The sequence below is a fragment of the Lissotriton vulgaris genome, chromosome 7 (assembly GCF_964263255.1).
Source record: "Lissotriton vulgaris chromosome 7, aLisVul1.2, whole genome shotgun sequence".
Classification (NCBI taxonomy): Eukaryota; Metazoa; Chordata; class Amphibia; order Caudata; family Salamandridae; genus Lissotriton; species Lissotriton vulgaris.
The window spans coordinates 1,023,013,933-1,023,041,551 of record NC_141695.1 but is presented as its reverse complement, the minus strand read 5'-3'; the positions used below and the strand labels follow the sequence as shown (position 1 = coordinate 1,023,041,551).

The window sequence follows — 27,619 nt, the reverse complement described above, 5'->3', positions numbered from 1 at the left end:
GAGAAGACATGTAGTTGTAGCTTTACCCGGTTTAAGTTCAACAGAGCCTCAGCATCATAAAATGGATGCTGCTGCCACAGACACAAGTCTGACCTCCTGCAGCTGGGAGCCCTGTCAGCGAGGGAGGCCTGGACAATAGGTTTCCCGCCTTGTGAGGTGCTAACACCACCTCAGAGAGGCCATAGTGTATTGGGGCAGGGAGGGCTGAATGAAATGTGACACTGCCTGGGGCACACAAGGTGCTCCATGCATAGTCCGGTTCAAACCAGTTGCTGGGGCACTCCAGCCCCAGCTCTGGCGCGAAACTGGACAAAGGGAAAGAGGGTGTAACCACCCCCTTCCCTGGTCCCACCCATAGGAGGGACCTAGCAGGTAATCCAGCCCCTTTGATTAGTATAAAGGTAGGAGCTGAGTCTAGAGACTTTAGATTTATCCTGAACTGAACCTTGAAACGTAACTCTGGACCTATGACTTTCTACTGCAACTAGAAGACTGAAGAAACTCCCTTGTGGTCAAGGAGTGACCACCCTGTGCAAACAGGCACCAACAGCGACTTGCTGGTTTGCTTTGTCGACGATCCCACCAGAGCCCGAGCACAGAGCCAGACAGGAGCTGGACATCCAGACTTCTCTGACCCAGATCCACATCCACAGCAAAGCTGAGACCCGTTGAGGCGACGAGAGACGTGGGACCGGACATCTTGGAAAACCTGCTTATTGCTAATTGTGCAGCTTCTGAGGCACCCTCAAAGTTGTGCATTGGGGATTGAGAAGCCCCAGCCCCAAGCACCTTTTGCACCGACGCACAGCCATCCCCACTCAGAGGCCGCGGGGTGTTTTTGTGCTAGACGCGCCTCTCTGGTCACTTGCCCGTTGGTTAGTGGCCTCTGTGAAGGCGAACCTTTGAACTTACACCGCTTGCCTGGTTGCTCCAGGCTTGCCCCTGCTTCCATGAAAAGGAGAAGCTCCCCAGACCTTGCTGGTCTGAATAGAAGCCCATCTTCGATTCCTGCGTGGTTTGCATTTGCCAAGGCCTGTTGACTCTGATCCGGAAGCCGACAGCAAGATTCTTCGTGGGACAGTCCGTATCCAGCTCCTGTTCATCGCTGACGCCTCCTGGTCCACGTGGCTGCAGAGACTAACTTCTCATCTTCACCTGTTTGCACCCGATATCGCCTGGTTCCTTCCTAGTCACTGGCTAGTTACCCAGACTCTGTCCCCTCTGCTTTCAGGTACTCTTAATCCTGGTCGCCTGCAGCATCTTTTTACAGGTCTCCATAGGATTCAGCGACGAAACCAGACACAACTCGACACCTATGCACCTGGCTCCTGTAGGTGAGGTAACGAGAGTGCTCCGGTGGGTATTGATTATCCAAGTGTCCTAGTTTTCAGTAGCTTTCTCCTAGTCCATCCGGAAGTGCCCTAAATCAACTAGTTTCTAACTTTTAGGTTCCCATTGTATCCCTATGAGAACCCGCGTGTGTGTTTAGACACTGCACACGCTTCCCGTGGGCCTCCTGCTTCCTAACTATTATTAGCTCAGTATAGCCCCAAAGATGCCCTAGGCTACTCCCTGTTTGCGACGTGGTTCTTATACCACTATTTTAGTATATGGTTTGCAAAGCCCCTAGACTGTATTTTGTTCAATTTATTGTATGATAATTAAGTAACTTGTCATGTGCTTTGGCCTCTGACCTCAAAGAGTTCAGAGGGGTTGTGTTAGTAATAAATAGATATATATTTTATATATAACCTGTGTGGTGTCCTTTCATTTGGTATTCAAGGGGTTACACGTGGTAAAACAGCTGGCTTCACATGCTCTCTGAAGTTTTAGCATAATACTGCTTTGTCCATGCTACCACTAGGGTAGCTAGTCTACAAGGTTGACTTTACAACCATCACCATAAGGGTTGTTTGGACTGATTCAGGGTGCCCACTAGAATAGTGGACATCACATATCAGGCCAACTTCTCACAGCGTTGAACTTGCAGGATGCCTATTTTCACATCCTCGTCCTGCAGGCCCACTGGCGTTACCCGAGGTTCACGGTAGGCCATGAGCATTTTCAGTTCACCGTGCTCCCCTTTGGCCTTACCAGCACACCTCTGGTATTCACGAAAGTGATGGCGGTGGTCTCAGCTCATCTGTGCAGATCAGGGGTTTCAGTCTTCACCCTATCTCAGTGGTTGCCAAACGTTTTAGACCTGTGGCTCCCTTGACCTAATTGGCAGTTGGCCGTGGCTCCCCATTGTGTGCGTCTTGATATACACATTGTTTATCGCAATGTGGCGAAGCACGGCCTTACACATTAGATTTAATCAACTAAAGTACTTAGAAACAGAATAGTAACTCTTGCAAATGAGCAAAAGGGGACAGATAAAGTAGGAATTCAGACGGACAGCCAGAACTCTATTTTTATTACTTATTAATATGGTCGTTCAGGCTCAAAAAACATGAAGATGGTTCAGTGGGCCCAAACCAATCCGAATCAGCACCTTGCTTGGCAACTGTGCAAAAGGTGGGTAAAATCACTGTTCCTGCTGCTCTCTCTGAACGTTCGATATGTTAGCCATCTCCGTGATTTAGTTTACTATCCCAAATTCAGACAAACTTTACACATTCTAAGGAGAAGTCCATCCCATCCACTTGAAGTGAGTGGCTCAGTGGAGCTTTGGTCATTTTGTCGTGCACCTCCCAAAGACTCAATGGAAGCAGCACAAATGGGAGACTGGGGTAGGGTGACCAGAATTTAAAGCCAAAAACCGGGACATTTCCTCAAAATAGAAGGACTACAATTTTCCTTCACACCAGCGCACTGAATACCAGTGCTCCTTAGCAGAGAATTACTGAAGAGGCAGTAGAACATCCAGAAAATGCCATTTTGAAAGACGGTAGCATGCCTGTTAATCAAAGTGCTTTCTTATAACAGTTATTGTATATCCCTGCTTGCTAAACATAAAGATACCTCCCACCGTTTTCACCCGACCCTCTCTAAAAACCGGGACATGAGCTTAATTTCATGAAATCTGCTGGGACAGCTGCCAAAAAAACGGGACGGTCCGAGCAAATCAGGAACGTCTAGTCACCCTAGACTGGGGGCGCTTTTCTTATGGCTTTGCTGTCCCACCCAAGCCCTCCTTTTCAGATATTACACACGGCAATCAACGCCCATTCACAAAGCCAAAATAGCCCCATAAAAACAACACTGTGGAAATATCACATTTTTAACCAGCTGCAACTGCCAGGGTCGAAAACTGCCCTTTGAGAATAAATGCCAAACTTCCTGCCAATGAGAAAAGGTGATTGCAAAAAATATGTACATATATTTGTTTAAACTACAGATGAGAACTGAATGCGTTCTATGACAATCGTGGAGATGAGGCACATTGTAGAATCAGCTTGCTAATTTTACTAGATTGTCAAAAAAGATATAAAACAGGGAAAGTCCTAAAAGGCTCATTTGACAAGAAATCATTTGCTGGAGCCTGCGTTCTTGAAGAGGTCAGTTTACGTGGCCATTTAGTGTTTTAAGATATTTTGCAGTAATTCCTCGTGGTTTACTTTGCCCTCTTGGGAGGGGCGATGGGCTGCTGGCTCCATTTGTCTCACCGGGCACTGTTTACACCCCCTCCCCCTGCCCCGCGGACGGCTGGGTGTTGAGTAAGATTCACTTGCAGCCATCAAGCTGACCAATTCATTTGTTAATTGCCGATCTTTTCACAAGTACATGAGAAGCTTCCTCAGCACAGCCATAGGCTATCTTTCACACATAGTGCGCGCGGCGCCCCTGGCTACTCTTAACAGCGCACTGGGTTGCCGCGGCGCACAGTTTGGGAACCACTGCCCTATCTCAACGACTGGTTGTTGAAGGCTTGCTCGGCCCAGGCAGTCGCCGCTTACCTCCAGACTACGGCCAACCTTCTGCATTCGCAGGGGTTCCCCATCAATCAGCCAAAGTCACACCTGATTCCCTCTCAGAAGCTCCTCTTCATCGTAGCATTTCTGGACTCGACACGGTTTCAGGTCTATCCGCCCGAACAGCGAGTCCCGGATATTCGGGCTATGATTCCGATCTTTCAGCCTCTATCCCGGGTTTTGCTCAGGACGACTCCAGGCTGCTGGACCTCATGGCCTCCTTCATCCTGCTGATCGATCATGCCTGGTGGCATATGGGGGCTCTGCAGTGGGACCTGAAGTTCCAATGGGCGCAGCATCAGGAGAATCTGTCAGATTGCGTCCAGATCTTGGAGGGCACTGCTCGTCAACAGCAATGGTGGCTCACTGACCAGGATTGGGTCAACAGCAGATCCCTCTCCCTTCCCCAACCAGAGTACGCAGTGGTGACTGACCCATCCCTTCTGGGATGGGGCGGCTGTATGGTAAAGGTGGAGATCAGAGGTCTCTGGTCTCCGGCAGAGTCCAGGCTCCACGTCAACCTTCTGGAGCTCCGGGCAATTAGTCTTGCACTAAAAGCATTCCTTCCCTCTGTCCGGGGAAGAGTAGTGCTGGTGTTCAAGGACAACACCACCGCCATGTGGTACTGCAACACACAGGGCGGGGTGGGGCCGTGGACCCTATGTCAGGAGGCCCTTCGCCTCTGGACATGGCTAGAACATCAACGCATTTCCCTGGTGGTTTAACACCTAGCAGGTTCCCTGAACGCCAGGGCGGACGTACTCCGCCCCAGGTGCATGATGGATCACAAATGGCGTCTTCACTCGGAGGTGTGGTGCAAGGTCTCTTTTAACAGTGGGGAGAGCCTTGGTTAAATCTATTCGCCACCGAAGAGAATGCGCAATGTCAGCAATTCTGCGCAATGTCAGCAATTCTGCGCGTTGGAATTTCCAAGGCGGCACTCGCTCGGCGATTCTTTTCGTCGTGAGTGGAGTTGCGGTTTGTTGTACTCCTTTCCACTTATACCACTTCAGCCCAGAGTGCTGAAGATGATCAGGCGCGACCGGACCCAAGTCATTCTTGTGGCTCCGGATTGGGCACGAAGAGTCTGGTATCTCGAGCTGCTCAACATGGCCATTGATCCTCCGACCCGCCTACCTCTTCGGGAGATCTTCTGTCGCAGCAACAGAGGACGGTCCTCAACCTGAACCAGTCCAGCCTCCACCTCCTTCCGTGGAGATTCAGCGGGGGCAGTTGACTTCATTTGACCTGCCTCCCGAAGTCTGCAATGTAATCTTGGCAGCCAGGTATCCCTCCACTAAGACATTATACGCCTGTCAGTGGAACAAATTTGTGGCACGGTGCACAGCAAAGGCTGTGGATCTCCTTTCTGTCCCTCTTTCTGAGTTCCTCTTGTTCCTCCATTCCTAGGCCCAGCAGGGCTGTGCTCTGGGCACCATCAAGGGCATCTCTCGGCCATCTTTGGATTCCAGATCAGCATTCCTTGTTCAAGTCCCCGGTTGTAAATCGCTTCTTGAAAGGCATAACTCATCTCTTTCCTCCTATTCCATTCATTAAGCCTCAGTGGGACTTGAACCTGGTTTTAACTTATTTAATGTGTGCTCCCGAAGATGGTGTCCACAAATTGGGGTTTGTGACCTACATCTGCTCATAAGTGATAAGATATACCTTCTGGACAATGCCTCAATAGAAACAAGCATTTGCAATGCAATAGGTCTCGCATTAGGAAAGTTTGTGCTATTGGTCTTGTAAATGCCAATTTTTTTATTTATGTGTTGGTTTTGAAAATAGCTAAATTAATAGCTTTGTCATTTACAATGCCAATAGTTATAACTTTCGCAAATGTGACACCTATATCATTTGTAATGCAACATATGTTGTATTTATGTGAGTTAAATGTATTGATATTACAAATAACAATGGCTTTTAATTTTTTTAAATAATGAATACTTAAATAAAAGTGATTGTAATTTATAATGGCAATAGCTTAAACGTTTGTAAATAACTTTTGTGAAGATTATGTTCAGTGTATTTTATTGTGACGAAAATCCAAGAACAGAAGTGAAGTATTAACATCTTTTTGTGACATTTGCAATAAAGCTTGAAACATTGAGAGAACATATTTGAACGAGTTGTTGTTGAATGGTTGCGCAGATTGATGCTGGGGTGATGCTGGGGTGGTGCGGAGTGATGCTGTGATGCTGTGCTGGTGCGGAGTGATGCTGTTCTGGTGCGGAGTGATGCTGTGCTGGTGCGGAGTGATGCTGTGCTGGTGCGGAGTGATGCTGTGGTGGTGTAGAGTGGTGCTATGGTGGTGCGGAGGGTAGAAAGGCACAAAAAGCAGTCTAACAGAGAGCAGAAGGGCAGAAAACAAGGGAAAAACAAGGTGCCAGTCCAAGGTTTACTTATCACAGACATTTGCTCTGACAGTCACCATGAATTTACACTGCCCTCTGGTGCCTGCATGCATTACATATTCAGCAACGGACCATCACTTGCCCTTTTTAGCGTTCATGACATAGCGTCATACATGGTGGTGTTTATATATGTTATCGATATAGCGATCTGAAAAGGCAGTACGTAATATGTTGGCACGTTACAAAATAAACGTAGCTATCATCCAATCATGGGCAAAGAATTCTGTCATCTTTACGCCGGCTGTAATGTTCCAACTGCACACGAGCGGGAGCAATAGCATTATACATACTTCTCAACCCTCTGCGACCTTGAAAAGCGACTGTGTTGATCCACAGTGAACACGCTGTTATCCAGTATTTGGGTGTCTTTCATAGATTCACATGCCTGAATCATTCCCTGTCGTCGAGACGGGAGCCTCCGGTATATAAAAAAGTAATGTCCTATAGACCTACATAGAGAAGAATAGGCCTAAGGATCCCACCTTAGTGGCCTATCCACGTCCTTTTGTAAAAAGGACCAAACTAGAGTAGGCCCAAGGGTCCCACCTTAGTGGCCTATCTATATCCTTTTGTAAAAAGGACCAAAGTAAAGAAGCCAACTAATCCGCTACCACCTCCTTCTAGAACCTTCCTGTCAGGAGCCTAGGTCTCTCAGATTTTCTACCGCACGTTGTGCTAGGGAGTCTCCACCTGAGTTCTCCTCAGGATTTTCTTCTTTTTTTCAAAAAACAAATGTTCGAGGCATATGGGCTGCAGATGGTACATTATGAATAGATCGCCATCTGGTGTTGGGCTCGGATGATTGCACTTTGTTTTTCTCTTGGAGAGTCTTTTGTATCTTGGTGACTCCTCCCTTGGTTGGTAGTGCGCATGGGCATCGGCTCCATCCTTAGATTGTTTTTTTCCGCCATCGGGTTCGGATGAGGATCGAGACGCTCCAGATCAACTTCAGAGAAAAGTGATTTATCGGCGCGTATTCCCTTTCCAATTCGACGGTATTGTTATCGAACGCGTTTCATTTCCATTCCGACGCGTTGCAAATTCAAAATCGAAGAAAAAACTTAGACCTACGTCGACGAACAGGAGAACTTTCTCGACGCAGTAAAGCCCGGAGTCCATGCAAAGGACTCCATTCAAGAAATGTCCAAGGTGTGGTGCTAAGTTCCCACACAAGGACCTACACGAGGTGTGCCACCTCTGTCTATCGCCTGAACACGAATCCAGGGACTGCGAAGCCTGCGCAGCATTCTCCTCCAAGCTAACGATTAGAAATCGTCGAGCTCGAAGACACGAGGTTTCAAGAATGCAGTCGGAGGCGATCCCGGAGCTGTTCGGAGACGAGCTAATGGAAGAAGAAGAGGATCAGTCGGGGTCGGAAGGGGACCAGTCGGAGGTTGAAGAACTCAACAAGCAACAAACCGTGAGTGACGACGTCCCCTTACCGAAAAACCGACCCCGTGCGGTAACGACCCCGCCTTCGAGCCCGGTCAAACCGCAGAAAAAAGTTTCCGACGCCCCGCCCTCGGGCCCGGCAACGAAACCGAAACTGAAACCGAAACACTCGGACTCCCACCATGTCGGATCCGAGAAAAGGGCGACATCGACTTCGACACCGAGGCTACATACAAGGGAAAGCTCGGTACCGAAACATTCCATGTCGAAACATAAACATGGTTCGTCGTCCAAGATTCACTCGAAACCCAGGAAGTCGGAATCGAGTAGACACTCGGTGCAGAAAGCACCGAACACTGACGATCGAAAACATAAGCACCTTTCGGAACCAGGGCCTTCGGTACCGATTCAGGAGCAACAGACAGATCCCAAACAAAAGATCTTGTTTATCGATCCGCAAACTGGCAAAGTAGTGACGAAGAAGAGAAAGAATGAACAGACAGAAGATAAATCTCTTCCTTCAAAAAAGAGAACACTGGGGACAAATACAACTCCTCCTACTTCTCCTAGACATAAAGTCTCACCCTCTTCTCCTATTCCTCACACTATGCCAAATATTCCTACACCTTCCACACCAAGACCATCTACACCTCAGTCTGATGTAGACAGTGATCTAGGGGAGGGAGAACCTCAAGGGGATGACGAAACCATCCCAGATGAGGAGGACCCATGGGAAAATTATGACGTAGGGTCAGATGAAGACAACGACCCAGAGTTATATCCCTCAAAGCCTTCACCACCTGATGATAACACAGGGTTTGCGCAGCTCATTAATAGGGCAGCAAAATATCATAAGGGAGATATACATACAGAACCCCAAATAGAGGATTTCCTGTTAGAGACGCTACCCAATGCACAAAGAACATCAGGTACTCTTCCTATGTTGAAGGGTCTTCTCAGTCACACAGAAGAAATATTCAAAGACCCAGTGAGGGCTAGGGTGTTAAACCCAAGAATTGATAAAAAATATAAGGCGGCTCCAAAGGATCCAATCTTTATTAAAGGACATGTACCCCTGGACTCGCTGGTGGTCTCAAACGCTCGTAAAAGAGCAAACTCATTATCTACAGGAGAGGCTCCTCCACCTGATAAAGAGTCAAAATTAATAGATGCATCAGGCAAGAGAGTAGCATCACAGGCGGCAAATAGCTGGCGTATAGCCAATACACAAGCACTACTCGCACGTTATGACAGGGCACATTATGATGAATTAGAAAAACTCATCACACATCTCCCCAAGGAACATCAGAAAAAGGCAGATCAGTTAATACAGGAAGGTAAAATAATAACTAATACTTCCATTAAGTGCGCCCTAGACGCAGCAGACACTGCAGCAAGATCCATAAACACCAGTGTAATGTTGAGGAGACATGCATGGCTTAGAATCTCAGGATTCAAACAGGAAGTACAAACGGCACTACTGAACAAACCATTTGATCAAAAGACACTGTTGGGTTCAAGCACAGATGAGACCTTAGAGAAAATGAAAAAAGATACAGAAACAGCTAAGTCAATGGGAGCATTGCAACAGCCAACACAAAGAGGTTCCTTTCGTAGATCCACCTATAGAGGGGGCTCAAAGAATACAGGAACAAATCAGCAATCCACCTCTTTCACACCAACATCACCCAGAGGTAATTCAAGAGGAAGTTACAGAGGTAACAACAACAAGGGTAGAGGCCGCGGAAATAATAACAACCGCAACGCCTCAACCCCAAAACAGTGACTTCATAGAACTCCCCCCAGACCACATAACACCGGTCGGGGGACGTCTAGCACAGTTCCTACCTGTCTGGGAAAACATCACATCAGACAAGTGGGTAAGACAAATTATCCAACATGGTTATTGCCTGGAACTCACAGCTACCCCACCAAACATCCCCCCCAAACAGCGTCCAATGAGTCAAGATCATCTGACATTATTAAGAGAAGAAGTACTAGCACTTCTACAAAAGCATGCAATAGAGAAGGTCCCAAAGGATCAACAGGGAACAGGAGTATACTCTCTATACTTCCTAATCCCCAAAAAAGACTGGTCCCTAAGACCAATATTAGACCTCAGACCTCTCAATGCTTACATAAATTCGGAGCATTTCCACATGGTCACGCTCCAACAAGTACTCCCTTTACTGAAGAAAGGGGACTTTCTTTCTACACTGGATCTAAAAGACGCTTACTTTCATATCCCAATTCACAAAGCCCACAGAAAATACCTAAGGTTTGTTTTAGAAGGACAACACTATCAGTTCAAAGTCCTTCCGTTCGGTGTCACAACAGCACCGAGAGTGTTCACAAAATGCCTAGCTGTGGTGGCAGCACACCTAAGAAGACAACAAATACATGTCTTCCCATACTTGGACGACTGGCTAATAAAGGCCAAGTCAAAAGAGGAATGTCTTCACAACACACAGAAGACAATTCAATTGCTGCACCACCTAGGGTTTACGGTGAACTACATGAAATCACACCTGCAACCAAACCAGATTCAGCAATACCTGGGGGCTACGATAGACACAGAAAAGGCAATAGCATACCCCAACCCAATCAGGATACAGACAATGGTCGGGTTAATACAAAGATTTCAACCACAACACTCACTACCAGCACGAGTGTTTATGCAACTATTAGGCATGATGTCCTCCTGCATACTGCTAATACCACATGCCAGGCTACAAATGCGCCCACTACAGGAGTGTCTAGCGACACAGTGGAATCAGGCTCAAGGTCCGATTACAGATCTGGTGTTGGTAAACGACCGGACGTATCGCTCTCTGAAGTGGTGGAACACAGAAAACATTTCCAAGGGACGGTCGTTCCTAGAGCCAATTCCACAAGTGATAATAACAGCGGACGCATCGCTCTCCGGATGGGGAGCGCATATGGACAAATACACAGTGCAGGGGAAGTGGAGTGTGCAGCAAAAGAAACTGCACATCAACTACCTAGAACTATTAGCAGTATTTCTAGCACTAAAAGCTTTCCAAATACAAATAACAGGCAAAGCAGTCCTGATCAGAACAGACAACATGACTGCAATGTATTATATTCAAAAACAGGGGGACACACACTCTCTCCAACTATCCAAACTAGCACAGGACATATGGAGATGGGCCATTCCTCAAAAGATCTACCTGTTAGCGGAACACCTACCAGGAGTTCAAAATCAGATAGCAGACATCCTAAGCAGACAGTCAGAACAGGTACACGAATGGGAGCTGCACGACCAAATACTGCAGCCATTCTTCCAAAAATGGGGGCAACCAGAGATAGATCTGTTTGCCAATCATCAGAACGCAAAATGCAAAAACTTCGCAACCAGGTACCCACACCAACGGTCCCAGGGCAATGCGCTATGGATAAATTGGTCCAACAAATTTGCTTACGCGTTCCCTCCTCTACCACTAATTCTGTTACTGGTTCGGAAACTGCAGCAACACTCAATGACAATGATACTAGTGGCACCCACGTGGGCAAGACAGCCGTGGTTCACCACGCTGCTACAACTCTCACAAGTACCACATCAAAAGCTAAAATTATTACCCATGCATCTTACACAGAACCATGGAGAAATAATGCACCCAGATCCCAAACAACTGAACCTAGCGATCTGGCTCCTGAGGTCATAGAGTTTGGATATTTAGATTTACCACCAGAATGCATGGAAATCATTAAACAAGCAAGACGTCCTACCACCAGAGCATGCTATGCAGCAAAATGGAAGAGGTTTGCTATACACTGTAACAGTAAGCACATCAACCCTCTGGACGCATCCACTAAACAAATCATTTGCTATTTACTACACTTGCAGCAATGTAACTTAGCATATACCTCTATCAGAGTTCATCTCGCAGCCATAGCGGCGTACCTACAAAACCGGCAACATCTTTCACTGTTTAAAGTACCAGCAATTAAAGCTTTCATGGAAGGACTCAAAAGAGTCATTCCACCAAGAAGACCACCTTCCCCAGTCTGGAATCTAAACATAGTACTTACCAGACTAATGGGGCCACCATTTGAACCTATGCATAGGTGTGAAATACAATTCCTCACATGGAAGGTGGCATTCCTCATAGCTATCACGTCACTTAGAAGAGTAAGTGAACTGCAGGCTTTTACGATTCAAGAACCATTTATGCAGTTACACCAAAATAAAGTGGTTCTTAGAACAAACCCAAAATTCTTACCAAAGGTAATTTCAGCATTCCACATCAATCAGTCAGTGGAATTACCGGTTTTCTTTCCAAAACCACAAACAGTAGCAGAAAGAGCCCTACATACATTGGATGTTAGAAGGGCCATATTGTACTACATAGAAAGGACACAGACTTTCAGAAAGACAAAACAGCTATTTGTTGCGTTTTCTCCTACACATAAAGGCAATCCCATCTCCAAAGCGGGCATTGCCAGATGGATTGTAAAATGCATTCAAATATGCTACTTAAAGGCAAAGAGCATTAATTGTTCCTCCTAGAGCTCACTCTACACGTAAACTAGGAGCATCTATGGCATTTTTGGGAAACATTCCACTAGATGACAAATGCAAAGCAGCTACCTGGGTTACACCGCACACCTTCACAAAACACTATTGTGTAGATGTGCACACAACACAACAAGCTAGAGTGGGACAAGCAGTATTAAAAACATTGTTTCAGACAGTTGCAACAGACACGGGCGACCACCGCTAGGGAGAGAACTGCTGTATAGTCTATTCATAATGTACCATCTGCAGCCCATATGCCTCGAACGGAATATGCTACTTACCAGTATGCATCTGTTCTTGGCATAGAGGGCTGCAGAGTGGTACATGCCCTCCCAGCCTCCCCGGAAACCTGTGTCTGTTCCAACATTATCTTATTTAGATACACTTACATGGGCATTCTTATCTGTATTCTACTATACTACTCCATCTAACCCTACTATGGCAAAACAATCTAAGGATGGAGCCGATGCCCATGCGCACTACCAACCAAGGGAGGAGTCACCAAGATACAAAAGACTCTCCAAGAGAAAAACAAAGTGCAATCATCCGAGCCCAACACCAGATGGCGATCTATTCATAATGTACCACTCTGCAGCCCTCTGCCAAGAACAGATGCATACTGGTAAGTAGCATATTCCTTACCAAACTTATTACATTATGGCTGATGCCCAGAAAAAGGGTCTCTTCAGAGCCTGTTCCTCGTGTGGAAAGAAAAGGCTCCATGTAGAGGAGAAGCATGAAACCTGCTTGTATTGCCTCTACCCTCACCATCTACCCAAGGACTGTAAAATATGTAGGACCTTCTCAAATAAGACCCTTAAAGACCGAGAAGGACGCCTGCTACTCTGGCTGGACAGGCTTAAGAAGAGGACAGACGACTTGGAGTCAGAAGACGGTTAGTGTCTCTGGTACTTCACAATTTTCCTTGAAGAGGCCAATGGTTACTTCCCCTAGCCCCTCAGACACCCCTCCTACGAAGACTCTCGAAGTCCTCAGAGGGCAAAACCTCAGTGTCAAGCAAGGATCTTCCTGTCCCCAGGAAACCACCGCTGACCTTGACGACGACAGCGTCGATTATCTCTTCAGTGCAAAAAAACTGCTTTAACGTCGACGACGACAGCATCGTCGGCCTCCTCATTGACGACGAGGACGACGCCTTAATCGACGGCGAGTATGCCAGTGTCGTCGACCATTCCATTTACACCATCGATGACGAAGATCTTATCGTCAACGACTAAGTCGATGTCGACGACTAAGTCAAAGTCGTCGACGAAGATCATCCTATCGACGGGCACGTCGACGAGAATTCTGTCGACGGGGACAGTCGACGGGGGCATGGACGACGACGGGGAAAATACCGTCGACTAAGGTAATGTCGACGAAGACTCCGTCGACTAAGTCGTCGACGACCCCTGGAAATGCATCGTCGTCATCGGCGCCGCATCTGACAACGCCGCATCTGACAACGCCAACAGGGAAATGGAAACAGTCTGTGTTGCTATCTCAAGCCATGGATACCTTGCCGCCACAGACCGCCCATATCGGCATTAAAAGCTCGAGGAAACCAATTACGCCAGACCTGACGTCACCCAGTAGGGTGCAAGAGCTGCCTCCAACCTGCCTGTTTCAAGGTGAGGAGTCGGAGGAAGAGTTGTACACACTAGCCCATCAGACCTTGTGGTCAAGTGCCAAAGCACTGATGAGGAAATGGGGAGGTGGAACATATGGAACATACAGTCCACACTCCAGTCCGCACACAGGTTACACCGATGGTGTGCCTACCAGCGGCCCTTGTATCAGACCTGCAATTTTTAATACAAGACTATAAACAGCGGTTTCCGGAAAAGCCCACTACGCCTGTACCTACATCTGTACAAGCACACACTCCATTGGCCCGACACAAGCCGCCACCACTGGCGCTTAGTGGGGAACAAGAGCCAGTGCAAGAAATTCAATTGTCTGATGACGAAGAAGGGGACCAGGAAGAGGGCGAGGTCCGTGGAGACGAGTCTGACCCAGACGTAGATCAAGACTATATCGCTCCTTCTCCGGCCTCCCCGGAACCACAGTCCTCAGAATCACCACCTGCAGACATCGGTGGATTCCATAACCTTGTAGAACGTGCAGCCAAACGATTCCACATGACTATGGAGTCTCAGGAAACCGAATGCTTCCTGTACGACTTCAAGGAACCAGCTAACAAGACAACCAAGTCAATTCCCATCATTGACTTTATATGGAAGCCAGGGAAATTACTGATGCAAACACCAGCTTCAATCCCAGTAGTGGTACCCAGGCTCGAAAAGAAATACAAGGCGACTTCATCAGCGCCAGCATGCCTCACAGGTCACCCCAAGGCAGATTCTGTGGTAACCCAGGCGGCACAGAAAAATTCACGTAACCCAGCATCGCCTCTGTCAACACCACCTGACAAGGAAGGCAGAAAACTGGATACTATTGGCAAGCGTTTTTCCACCACGTCGGCCATGACAGTAAAGGTGGCAAATTCCATCGCACTTCTGGGCCGCTACAATCGGCAACTTTGGGCAGATATTGCACCCCACCTATCTCACCTGCCAGAGGATGTAAAGGAGGAAGCTCAATCGCTCCCCTTGGAAGGCCAGTCATCTGCCTCTGAGCTCATTAACTGCTCAATGGATGTCGCCATGACCGGTTTCAGGCAACTGGCAGGTGCTGCTGTACTCAGAAGACAAGGCTGGCTCAAGGCCACCTCTTTCCGTGAAGATTATTGATATGCCCTATGACTGCCAGCATCTCTTCGGGTAAAAGATTGATGAGACCTTAAATACTATCAAAAAAGACCAGGACACTGCCAAAGCCCTTGGAACACTGCAATTCCGAAACCAGTCCTTTCGTGGAAACAAAAATAGAGGACAATCTTCTTATAGAGGCACATACCAGAACAGGTCCTCCTATTCATACAGCCAGAACAGAACGCAATACCAACCGCGACAACAGCAGCAAGGGCGTCGGACTTCCTACGGCAAGTCTAACTACAGAGGGAAGAACCAGAAAAAACCTGCTGGCAGCCACCAATGACTTGTGTCAATGGCCAGTCCATCCACCATCGAACTTCTTCAAAATTGGAGGGAAACTCACACTTCCTCAAATTGGAGATTGATAACAGATCGGTGGGTGCTCCAGCTCATTCAATTCGGACATTCTCTGGAATTTGTCACGATCCCCCCGACAACACCACCTCGCAAACGTTCCCACAGGCACCTACGATTGCTTCTTCAGGAAATCTCTTCCATGATGCAGAAGGGAGCAATAGAGTTCCACCAACCCACAAAGGGAAAGGTTTTTACTCCCACTTCTTCCTGATCCACAAGAAAGGGAAAAAGTGGAGACCAATCCTGGACCTCAGGGCACTCAACGTGTTCCTAAGGAAACAATCGTTCCGTATAGTGACACTCCAGGAGATCCTGGGACTATTGGAGGAAGGGGACTTTGACGTCCTTAGACCTGCAGGACGCTTACTACCATATTCCTATCCTCAACGGGTACAGGAAGTACCTCAGATTTGCTGTAGCGGGGCAGCATTACCAATTTTGTGTCCTCCCGTTTGGCCTCATATCTGCCCCACGGATATTTACCAAATGCCTCTCCCCTGTGGCGGCTTTCCTTCGTCAACAAGGACACCAGGTCTTCCCATACCTGGACGACTGGCTGGTGAAGGCACCATCCGCGACCAGCGCAGCCAAATCCTCCAGCGCCTGTCTGGATATTTTCCAACGTCTAGGTTTGACCCTCAACCACGAGAAGTCTGCACTGGAGCCCAACAAGGTCATTACATTTCTTGGGGCGACTCTAGACACGTGTCAAGGCTTTCCCTTCTCAGGAAAGGAAAGGCAAACTCATCTCCCTGGCCACGTTAGTGGCATCAAGGAAGACTTTACCGGTCCGCACCTCCAAGTCCCTCCTCGGCATGATGTCCTCATGTATCATGCTTATACCCCACTGCCGCCTCTAGATGCGCCCACTCCAGGAGGAGTTGACAAACCAATGGACACAAAGTACAGGAGCATACGAGTCACTCGAAACATGGTCAACCACTTAGTCGTGGAGATCGTTCAAACACCTGTCACAGCGACTGCCGTTCCTGCTTCCCGCAGAGCCACATGTGATAACTGACGCATCCCTAGAAGGCTGGGGAGCGGTCCTCCAAGAACTCCAGATCAATGGCAAGTGAACAGAACAGGAAACTCAGCTCCACATCAACCTATTGGAGTTAAGAGCGGTCTTCCTAGCTCTACAAGCCGTCCTGCCACGCATTCAAAACTCCCCAGTGCTCGTCAGAACAGACAACACCACGACAATGCACTACCTAAACAAGAAGGGGGGGGACGCGATCGCTCTCACTATCTCGCGAATCGCAAAGGGTCTGGAACTGGCTTGTGGAACATGGCATAACGCTGAAAGCAGAGTACGTCCCGGGCAAGGACAACGTCTTGGCGGACGCTCTGAGCAGACCGGGATCTCCATCCCACGAATGGGAACTAGACATGGAAGTGCTGGAACACCTCTTCGCGGAATGGGGAACTCCCGAATAGACCTCTTTGCCACGAGAGAGAACGCCAAATGCCCAAGCTTCGCAAGCAGGCATCACCAACCAGGAACCCTCGGAAATGCTTTTTCCATCGAATGGTGCAACGTCTTTGCGTACGCCTTTCCGCCATTTCCACTGATACCCAGGGTTCTCAGGAAGATGAAGTCCGAGCCCTGCACTCTGATTCTGATCGCCCCATTCTGGCCGAGGCAGCATTGGTTCACGGACCTTCATCGCCTCTCTGCCCAGCCACCTATTCGCCTGCGTCAACATCCAGCTCTGCTCACAATGTCCCAAGGACAGGTACATCACCCGAATCTGAGCTCTCTAAAATTGTCAGCTTGGCTCCTGAGTACCGGGAATTCAGCCACCTAAACTTCCCGCAGTAGTGCAGAGACGTCCTTGCAAAGGCTAGAGCGGACAGCACTAATAAAACTTACTCATTAAAATGGAAGCGGTTTTGCTCTTGGTGTGTGGCCGAAGGCCTGCACCCTTTCCACATCACTCCACAGCAGCTGCTACCATACTTACTACATCTAGCACAATCGGGCCTTGCACACGCATCCATTAAAGTGCCTCTGGCGACGATCTCAAGATTCACCAGGACTCCTAAGGGTCCATCCCTGTGGCCAAACAGACTTATAAAGCAGTTCCTTAAAGGTCTATACAGGTCCTTCCCACGACCAAGGCTGATCCCGCCGTCGTGGCACCTCAATGTGGTCCTTCACCAATTAATGAAGCACCCCTTTGAACCCATCCACAGGGCAGACATCAAATTTATCTCATGGAAAACGGCCCTCCTCCTGGCTTGGACTTCTGCTAGAAGGGTCAGCGAGTTGCAGGCTCTCTCAATTCAAGATCCTTTCATTCAGTTCAGGGAGGACAGAGTGATCTTACGAACTAATCCTCTGTTTATTCCGAAAGTCCCTTCGGACTTCCACCTCAATGAACCAGTGGTCCTCAGGTCATTCTTTCCAAATCCTACCACTGTAGCTGAGAGAACTCTACATTCGTTGGATCTGAAGAGATGTCTTAAATTCTACATTGACAAGACAAAACACTTCCGAAAATCATCTTTACTCTTTGTTGCCTTTAATAGACCACGGAAAGGCATGCCCCTGTCAAAACAAAGCATTTCAAGGTGGATTTCCTCGGCGATCACCTTTTGCCATGACCAGGCCGGACGACCTTTGGACGCAAGAGTCAAAGCTCATTCGACAAGAGCCATGTCCACGTCTGCCGCACTGTTTGCTGGAGTGCCGGTATTGGACATCTGCAGAGCGGCGACCTGAAAATCACTGCATACCTTCACCAGACACTACTGCCTGGATACTGAGCTGATGAAGGATGCAGCAGTGGGCCAAGCAGTGCTTCGACATCTATTCCAGTGAGGTGAGCCTTCTGACATCCCTCCATCCTTTACTGGTATGCACATTCTTTTACTAATATTTACAGGACAATGCATTTTGGTGGTTTGCAGTCGCGTGATATGTATTATCTACAGACTCATATATGATGTTCCATCAAAAATGTGCATAATATATTGCTTGCTACTCTGATTCAGGCATGTGAATCTATGAAAGACACCCAAATACTGGATAAGAAATGTGTTACTTACCTGTAATTGCAGTTATCCAGTATTGGTGTCTTTCATAGATTCACATGCACCCTCCCCCCTCCCCTGGAAGGACTCACCTATCTCTCTAACAAGTTTACGCCTACCTAGCTGGTGCGTACGAAAATCTGAGAGACCTAGGCTCCTGACAGGAAGGTTCTAGAAGGATGTGATAGCTGATTGGTTGGCTTCTTTACTTTGGCCCTTTTTACAAAAGGACATAGGCCACTAAGGTGGGACCCTTGGGCCTACTCTAGTTTGGTCCTTTTTACAAAAGGACGTGGATAGGCCACTAAGGTGGGATCCTTAGGCCTATTCTTCTCTATGTATGTCTATGGGACATTACTTTTTTATATACCGGAGGCTCCCGTCTCGACGACGGGGAATGATTCAGGCATGTGAATCTATGAAAGACACCAATACTGGATAACTGCAGTTACAGGTAAGTAACGCATTTCTTCTCGTTTCTCATATGAGTTCTTGCTTATCGGATTTACAAGCTGTGTAATGATTCCCTGCAAGGGAATGCTCAAAGCAGCAAAGAACTCGACCTAGAGCCATCCGGTCGCCACTTAAGGACGAGTTCATAGCGACGAGTTTTCAGGTACTCCTGACCCCAGACTACCGTAATACCAATCACAGGCTGTGTGATACCCAGTGCAACTGCGAGCAGGATGAACAAACAAGCTCTTGCCATTGCTGTGGGGGGGGGGGGGGGGGGGGGGGGAGGGGGAGGAGAGAGGGGGGGGGGGGGAGAGGAGAGGGGGGGGGGGGGGGGAGAAATGCCTGGCGGCCTTGAAGTGTGAAGCAGTGGGCGGGGGGAGGAGAAATGGGAGACATGGCCTGGCGGCAGTGAAGTGTGAAGCAGTGGACGGGGGAGCCCTTTGAAGTGAAGCTCTCCGAGGGAAAAGCGCATGCTTGTGTTCACGTGAACTTTCGGAAATCCGCACGATGGTTTGAGAACAATTTTGCCCACTAAAATTCTCCCCTATCCATTCCTTGCGGAATGGGATAGGCGAGCCCTAAAAATGGAAAGGAGGGACTTTACAGACCCAGCTATTTGCTGGCAGAATAATGCTGTAAGATCTTCTTTGTGAAGAATTTAGTACAAAAATCTTAAATGCTAACCTTTGCTCTTTTACCTTCTACTGAAAATACAGTGGACCCTGGTGAAATGACTTATTGGCATTTTTGTGCATTTACTGTTATAGCTTGTTCAGCCATGTATTATGTAAATATTAGTCTAATTCAATAATTGTTTGCATATTCCTTTTGTACATTGTTAAAAGTAGAGTGTTTCTCACAAAGCGCTAATAAAGTCTATATAATTAAAATCCTGTTTGGTCCCCCCCCCACCCCAATCCTGTTTTAGGCTATAATGGCTCAGCTTCCACAGGAGCAAAAAGCTAAAATTGCTGAGCAAGTTGCCAGCTTCCAGGAAGAAAAGAGTAAGCTGGATGCCGAGGTGTCCAAATGGGATGACAGTGGCAATGATATTATCGTTCTTGCAAAACAAATGTGCATGATCATGATGGAAATGACTGACTTCACCAGGTGAGTTGAAGTGGGTTTGCACTAATTTATATGATGTGTGAATCCACCATTGATCTCTATAGTAGCCTGAAGATGGTGGTCAATGTAGCTCAGTGATTTCCACCTCAAGAGTGTTGATTTTGTTTAAGCTTTTTGTGATTGTGGAAATGTACATTCCTGTTGATTTAAGATAAAAGGTCCCTATATTTAGTTTCTTGACCTGCCTGTCTTTGGTACCATAGCTTCTCAATTTGTTCTCCCATGAAATCAGATTCCCCTTTCTTTTGTCTGCCCCTAAATCCCGCCCACCTCCCCTCACTTATGGTCTTTCACTCTACGTCGAGGATGTAGAATGTTATGAAATGTCAACCTTATGCTTCAGAAATCGACCTGTCCAGTAAAAAAAAAAACACGCTTGTTTCCATTATTGCCATGCACTGAGATGACAACTAATAGCGGTGTTGTCGGTATGTCAGACTGCTGTCAACCTATTATACCAGGGTTTGTACTCTACAAAAGCTCAGTTATTTTATACTAAGCAATATACCTACAGGAAGCTCTAATTCCAGGTGCAAATGCGCTGCAAGTGGGTGCACACCCACAAACTCATGTTAAAAGGTATTCCTCAAACTCTCTCCAATCTCTTCATACACTGGAAATGGTTATTCCTGAAAGAGGCAAAAGTAAAACTTTTCCCAGGGTGAGAAACAGTGTGTATGGAAAATGAATTTGTTGTTGCTCAGCAGATTTTCACATGGGCATAGATTTGTGTGTGTATATTTGCTCATGCAATAATGGAATTCACAGATGTTTGGGAGGAGTAAGGCTACTAGGCCTCCTTCTGGATGTTCTTGTAAATTTCTGGAAGTAGTAAATCTTCTCCAATGCAAAGACACGTACCTGCGGGTGCACTATTGTAACTTAAGAAATCTGGCACCTAAATTATTTTCATGTTGCCATATTGCTTTTACACCGATTCTCCATTGTTAAATAGTTGCGTGCATCACACACATTTAACTAAATGATGCATCAGTGAAATATGTTCGAGGCATATGAGCTGCAGATTGTACACTTAGCATTAGATCGCCACCTGGTGTTGGGCTCGGATGATTGCAGGTTGTTGTGGTCTTGGAAGAAGTCTTTGTAGTCGCAAGATAGGTGACTCCTCCCTTGGACGATAGTGCGCATGGGCACCGGCTCCATCCTTGGATTGTTTTTTCCACCACTGGGTTCGGATTAACTTTTTCCGCTCCGGTTACAGATCTACTTTTCAAGTACTTCGAAGCACAAAAACGTATTAAACCTTTACCTAACTAACTTCGATATCGAATAACATCGTTTCGAGTTAATCGGCTCGATTCCGGTCGTCGACGCGGGCCGTTGGGCCTATCCACGCTGTGAGGCCTACACCTCATGGAAAGGACGCCATTCAAAAAATGCCCTGGGTTTGGAGCTAAGTTTCCACACAGTGACCAACACAGGGTCTGTAATCTGTGCTTATCGCCAGAACACGAAGAATCCAGCTGTACAGCCTTCGCGTCCTTTCGATCCAAGAAAACCATCCGGGAACGGAGGGCCCGTTGACACGAAATGCAGAGATCAGCTCCGGAACCGGTGGATATCTTAGACGAGGAGGTTCCGCTCGTTCCAGAAGAAGATTCCGATCTCCAAATCATCGTAAACTTGTAAACTTGCAGATTTATATAGCGCGAATTGTTGCCCGGAGGCGTCCAAGCGCTGAGAAAGCCACAAACCTACTGATAGGCAAAGGAGGGGGACAGGCAGTTAGTAAGAGGATGTGAACAGAAAAGTCTTTAATTGCTTGCGAAATACTGTGAGGTTAGGGTTGGCTCTGAGATGGAGTGGGAGAGTGTTCCAAGTCTTGGACGCGTTATATGCGAACGTCCTTCCGCCAGATCTAGATCTTTTTATTCTTGGCACCACTGCCAAGAAGGTCTGGCTGGAACGAAGACTTCGGTTTGGGATGTAATGGGTGACCAGATCACGGGTGATACTAGGGCCCATATTCCAGAAGGCTTGATGGGCTATACATAGTGCCTTGAACAAAACTCTCTGCCGAATTGGTAGCCAATGAAGGCTAGTCAGTCCGGCCCTCACTGAGTGTCTACGGGGGATTTTGAGCAGAAGACGCGCTGCGCAGTTCTGTACAATCTGCAGCCTGCGTAGAGTATCAGAGGCAGACGACTCAGACTCCATGCCATCGGGTCAGCGCGTGAGTACTACTGCCCCTGCACCACATACAGCACCCAAACCGAAGGCAAAGGTCAACACTCTGCCTCCTGGGCCCAGTCGCGACAAAAAAGACACTTATAAAGCCCCGACATCGAGCCCGACTCCGAAGAAACTACATAAGCCTTCCGGCAGCTCCTTACCAAGAAAGCCGCACCTGCCGATCCCACCAGCTCCATCGGCACCGAAACCGAAAGAAGTCTCGGCCCGGAAACCGTCGACTTCTAAAGACAAAGGTTTGAAGCCAGCCTCAGACGCCTCGAAGCCGACGAGACCAGCTTCCACTCCGCAGCCATCGTCTTCGGTACCGAAACCTACAAGGCCTGATTCCGATGCGCCCAAGCCCTCTAAACAGCCTACGAACCCGAAAACAACACCGTTGGTGCCGAAAACTATGCCAAAGGACACTAACGCCTCCTAAGGCGAAAGACAAACAGCAACATTGTTAAAACCCGAAAGCATTGGTGCCGACCGGTTCCACAAGATGAACTTTTCGATCCTGATGCACTGCAAAAGATCTACATTGACCCAAAAAACAGGTTCTGTATCCACTACACCACACAAGAAGAGGAAGGCAGATACAACACACCTACACCTGTAGTACCTGCCAAGAAGGACTCTGCCACATCTCCTATGCACCCTTCTTCTCCTATACTTCCTCCTCATTCATCTCCTGTTCCTCTTAACAATTCACCACAGATTTCTCCTCCAATTTCTCCTTTTCTGTCTCCACACTCACCTCAAAATGATGAGTATAGTTTAGGTAGAGGGATAGACCCAGATGAGCCTTTCCCATACCCTACAGACGATACAGACTGGGACCCACAGGATGCACCAGATATACCTGACCCACAGTTATACCCATCAAAACCTTCTCCCCCAGAAAATAACATTAGTTTTGGGCACATGTTGAACAGAGGTGCAATGTCCCATGGGGTCACTATGCATTCTGATGAGGCGGAGAAAGATTTTCTGTTAGACATATTTGAGCAATCACAAAGATCTGTTCAAATTCTTCCTGTGATTAAAGGGGTAATCAAACCAGAGATATTTAAAGACCCTGTGCGTACTAGGATTTTAAACCCTAGAATTGAGAAAAAATATAGGCCTGCACCAGCATATCCAGCCTACATTAAAGGACAACTACCATTAGATTCACTAGTCGTATCAAATGCTAGAAAAAGAACAAATTCACAAATGTCAGGTGAGGGGCCCACACCAGACAAAGAATCTAAAGTCATTGATGCCTCAGGCAAAAGAATAGTAGCGCAAGCTACCAATATATGGCGTATAGCCAACACACAAGCCCTCCTTTCAAGATATGATAGGGCTCACTATGATCAGTTAGAGAAATTACTAGAAGATCTATCTGACCAATATAGGGCGCAGGCAAAAGACCTTATACAAAAAGGCAAGCTAATTTCAAATGCATCAATCAAGTGTGCACTTGATGTGGCAGACACTGCGTCAAGAGCTGTAAATAATAGTGTCCTACTTAGAAGACCTGCGTGGCTACGCATTTCAGGATTTAAACAAGAAGTGCAAACTACCATTTTAAATCAACCATTGAACCAAAATCAATTGTTTGGTCCAGAGGTAGACACAACACTTGAAAAAATGAAGGATACAGACACGGCCAAATCTATGGGAGCTTTACAGTCTGCGCAAACTAACAGTTCCTTTCATCGCTCCTTTTACAGAGAAGGCTCCAAACAGACAGGAGCACAGAACACAACATCCTTCAAGTCAAACACACAAACATCCTCTAACAAAGGGTATTTTAGAGGAGGATATAGAGGAAACAACAACAAGGGAAGAGGTCGTGGTAACAACAACAATATTAGAACCTCTTCCACCACAAAACAGTGACTTTCCTCTGCTCCCCCAACAGCATTCCACCCCTGTAGGGGGCAGATTAACACAGTTCCTACCTGTCTGGAATTCAATCACAACAGACAAGTGGGTAAGACAAATTATCCAGCATGGCTACTGCCTAGAACTTACAGCAACCACACATACCACCCAGACAGTGTCCAATGTCTGCAGAACACCTTACTCTGCTCAAACAAGAAGTCCTGTCACTTCTTCAAAAGGACGCAATAGAAGTAGTTCCTTTACAACACCAAGGAACAGGGGTTTACTCGCTGAATTTTCTAATACCCAAGAAGAACGGGACCCTAAGGCCAATTCTAGACCTCTGGCCCCTCAATTTCTACATACAGTCAGATCATTTCCATATGATCACTTTGCAACAAGTGCTCCCACTGCTGCAACAAGGCGATTTCCTTACAACACTAGATCTAAAGTACGCCTATTTTCACATTCCTATGCATCCTGTCCACAGGAAGTATCTAAGGTTTGTACTAGAAGGACAACATTATCAGTTCAAAGTCCTTCCATTCGGGGTTACAACAGCACCAAGAGTATTCACAAAGTGCCTAGCAGTAGTAGCAGCACATCTCAGGAGATAACAAATACATATCTTTTCTTACCTAAATGATTGGCTCATAAAAGCCAAGTCATTCAACCAGGGTGTTCACCACACACACCACACAATTCAAACATTGCACAACTTGGGGTGCACAATCAACTACACCAAGTCTCACCTGCAGCCCTCTCATATACATCCGTATCTAGGGGCTACAATTAACACGTCTACAGCTCTAGCTTATCCCAGTCCATCAAGGATACAGAACATTCAAGCCTTAATCAGTCTTCCAACAACAACAATCTCTGCAAGCCAAAGTGTTCATGAGACTAATAGGCATGATGGCATCTTGCATCTTCATAGTACCATATGAAAGATTGCAGATGCTTCCATTACAGGAATGTCTAGCACAATAGTGGAATCAGGCTCAAGGGCAACTAACAGACCTGGTGTTGGTAAACAGCCTCATACATCGCTCTCTGTAGTGGTGGAACACCAAAAACCTGACAAAAGGGCGGCCGTTCCTCAAACCTGTTCCACAAATAGTACTCACAGCAGACTCATCTCTCACAGGATGGGGAGCCCATTTCTTACATCATACAACTCAGACAATGGACCACTCAACAAAGACTGCTCCATATCAACCACCTAGAGCTGCTAGCAATATTCTTAGCACTCAAAACTTTCCGATTTCAAGTACAAGCCAAAGCTGTCTTAATCCGGACGGACAACATGACAGCCATGTATTATATACAAAAACAGAGGGGAACACACTCTACAACTGTCCCAGCTCGCACAGAACATTTGGAGATGAGCCATGCCACAGAACATATATCTGTTGGCAGAGCACCTTCCAGGAGTTCACTAGCAGATCTGTTGAGTCAGCAGACACAACAAATTCACGAATGGGAACTACATCCGCAGGTTCTTCAACCATTCTATCAGAAGTGGGGTCATCCAGACATAGATCTGTTCGCCACACACGAAAAAGCAAAATGCCCAACCTTCGCCGCCAGGTTTCCACACCCGCTGTCCAAGGGCAATGCGATATGGATGAACTGGTCAGACAGATTTGCGTACGCTTTTCCGCCACTACCACTAATACTATTAGTAGTACGCAAGCTCAGACAACAGTCTCTCAAACTAATCCTAGTAGCTCCCACATGGGCACGTCAACCGTGGTTCACCACACTGCTAGAACTATCTCTAGTTCCACACCAAAAGCTACGACTGACTCCATCCCTGCTAACGCAGAACCATAGAGACATCCAACATCCAGACCCAAATCAACTGAATTTGGCGATCTGGCTCCTGAAGTCTTAGAGTTTGGTTATCTTAACCTACCACCAGACTGTATGAACATTATTAAAGTGGCCAGGAGACCTACTACCAGAGCTTGTTATGCTGCTAAATGGAAAAGATTTGCCATTTATTGCAACAATAACCAAATTGATCCCCTGTATGCTTCCACCCAGAATATCATTTGTTACCTTTTACATTTACAAAGGTGTAACTTGGCATATTCATCCATATGCCTGCATCCAGCATATTTACAAAATAGACAACATTTATCTCTTTTGTGGATAAGTGTGGCTCAATGGTTAGAGCGGCAGACCCTGATGCTGAGGTCTGGCCAGGGACCAGGGTTCAATTCCCGCCTCGGTGGGTCTTGGGCTCAATTTCCTCGGACCTGATAAGTCTTGCCTCAGTGCCTATTCTAATCATGGGTCCCACTCTGCAACTCTGGGCAATAGCTTGCTTAATCTCCACAACGGCCCCAACAGAGCTGGGATGCCTGGCTTCACCTTGGGGGTGCCCAGGAGTGGACATTTCACAGGGAAAAGCCAGGAAGGGTTCCACAGCGGTATGCGTACAGCGCCAAGACACCTCAGGGTATAAGTGCGCTATACAAGTACGAATTCATTTCATTTTCAGAGTGTCTACAATTAAAGCATTTATGGAAGGATTCAAAAGAATTATCCCTCCCAGGTTGCCACCTTTTCCAGTATGGAACCTAAACGTTGTTCTTACAAGACTCATGGGATCATCTTTTGAGCCTTTACATAAATGTGAACTGCAATTACTCACGTGGAAAACAGCTTTCCTTATTGCCATTACCTCTCTTAGAAGAGTAAGTGAAATACGAGTATTTACAATACAAGAACCATTTTTACAACTACATCTTAACAAAGTGGTTTTAAGAACTAATCCAAAATTCCTTCCAAAAGTCATAACTCCTTTTCATTTAAACCAATCTGTAGTTACCTGTGTGTTTCAAAACCCAGACGCTGTGGCAGAAAGGGCTCTACACACATTAGATGTTAAAAGAGCGCTTCTCTACTATATAGATAGGACTAAGTCTTTTAGGAAAACAAAACTGTTTGTGTCTTTCTCTCCACCTCATAAAGGCAACCCATCTCACATTTTCCTACCCAGTCAACCACATTTTGCAGTAGTCCGTCATGAGACTTCAGGATTTCCAAAGGTCACATCTCAGATGATTCACTGGCACACTTGCACCGCTAGAGAGCACTAGAGAGCTGAACGAAACGCCGGCCAGACGCCATTTGGTCCAGACGCCGGAGCAGATGCTGGGGCAGGCTGCCACCAGGGGTGAGCGTCAGACTGGGACAACCGCTACAACCTTCCCACGGCGCTGCAGAGGCTGTGGTGGTAAATCAGTGCGGCGGAGGCTAGTCGCACGCCTACACCCATATCCGCACCTTATCCAGTATTATGGGTATCTTTCATAGATTCAAATGCCTGATTCATTCCCCGTCGTCGGGGTGGGAGTCCCCGGTACATAAAAATAGTAATGTCATAAAGACATATATACACTAATAGGCCGGAGGCCTCACATTAGTAACCTATCTGAGTCCTTGTGTAAAAAAAGACCAAACTTTGGCCAGGAGCCAATCAGCTTCTACCACCCTCTAGAACCTTCCTGGAAGGAGCCCTAG

General features: G+C 47.1%; 1 protein-coding gene across 1 annotated transcript in view; it reads left to right on the top strand.

Moving 5' to 3' along the window:
• CTNNA1 (catenin alpha 1) overlaps window positions 1-27,619 on the top strand; it is a 391,106-nt gene that overhangs the window by 241,528 nt on the left and 121,959 nt on the right. Inside the window, exon 15 of the mRNA XM_086931448.1 lies at window positions 19,821-20,002. Coding sequence (XP_086787574.1) covers window positions 19,821-20,002 — 182 coding nt within the window. The remainder of the gene's footprint in view (window positions 1-19,820; window positions 20,003-27,619) is intronic.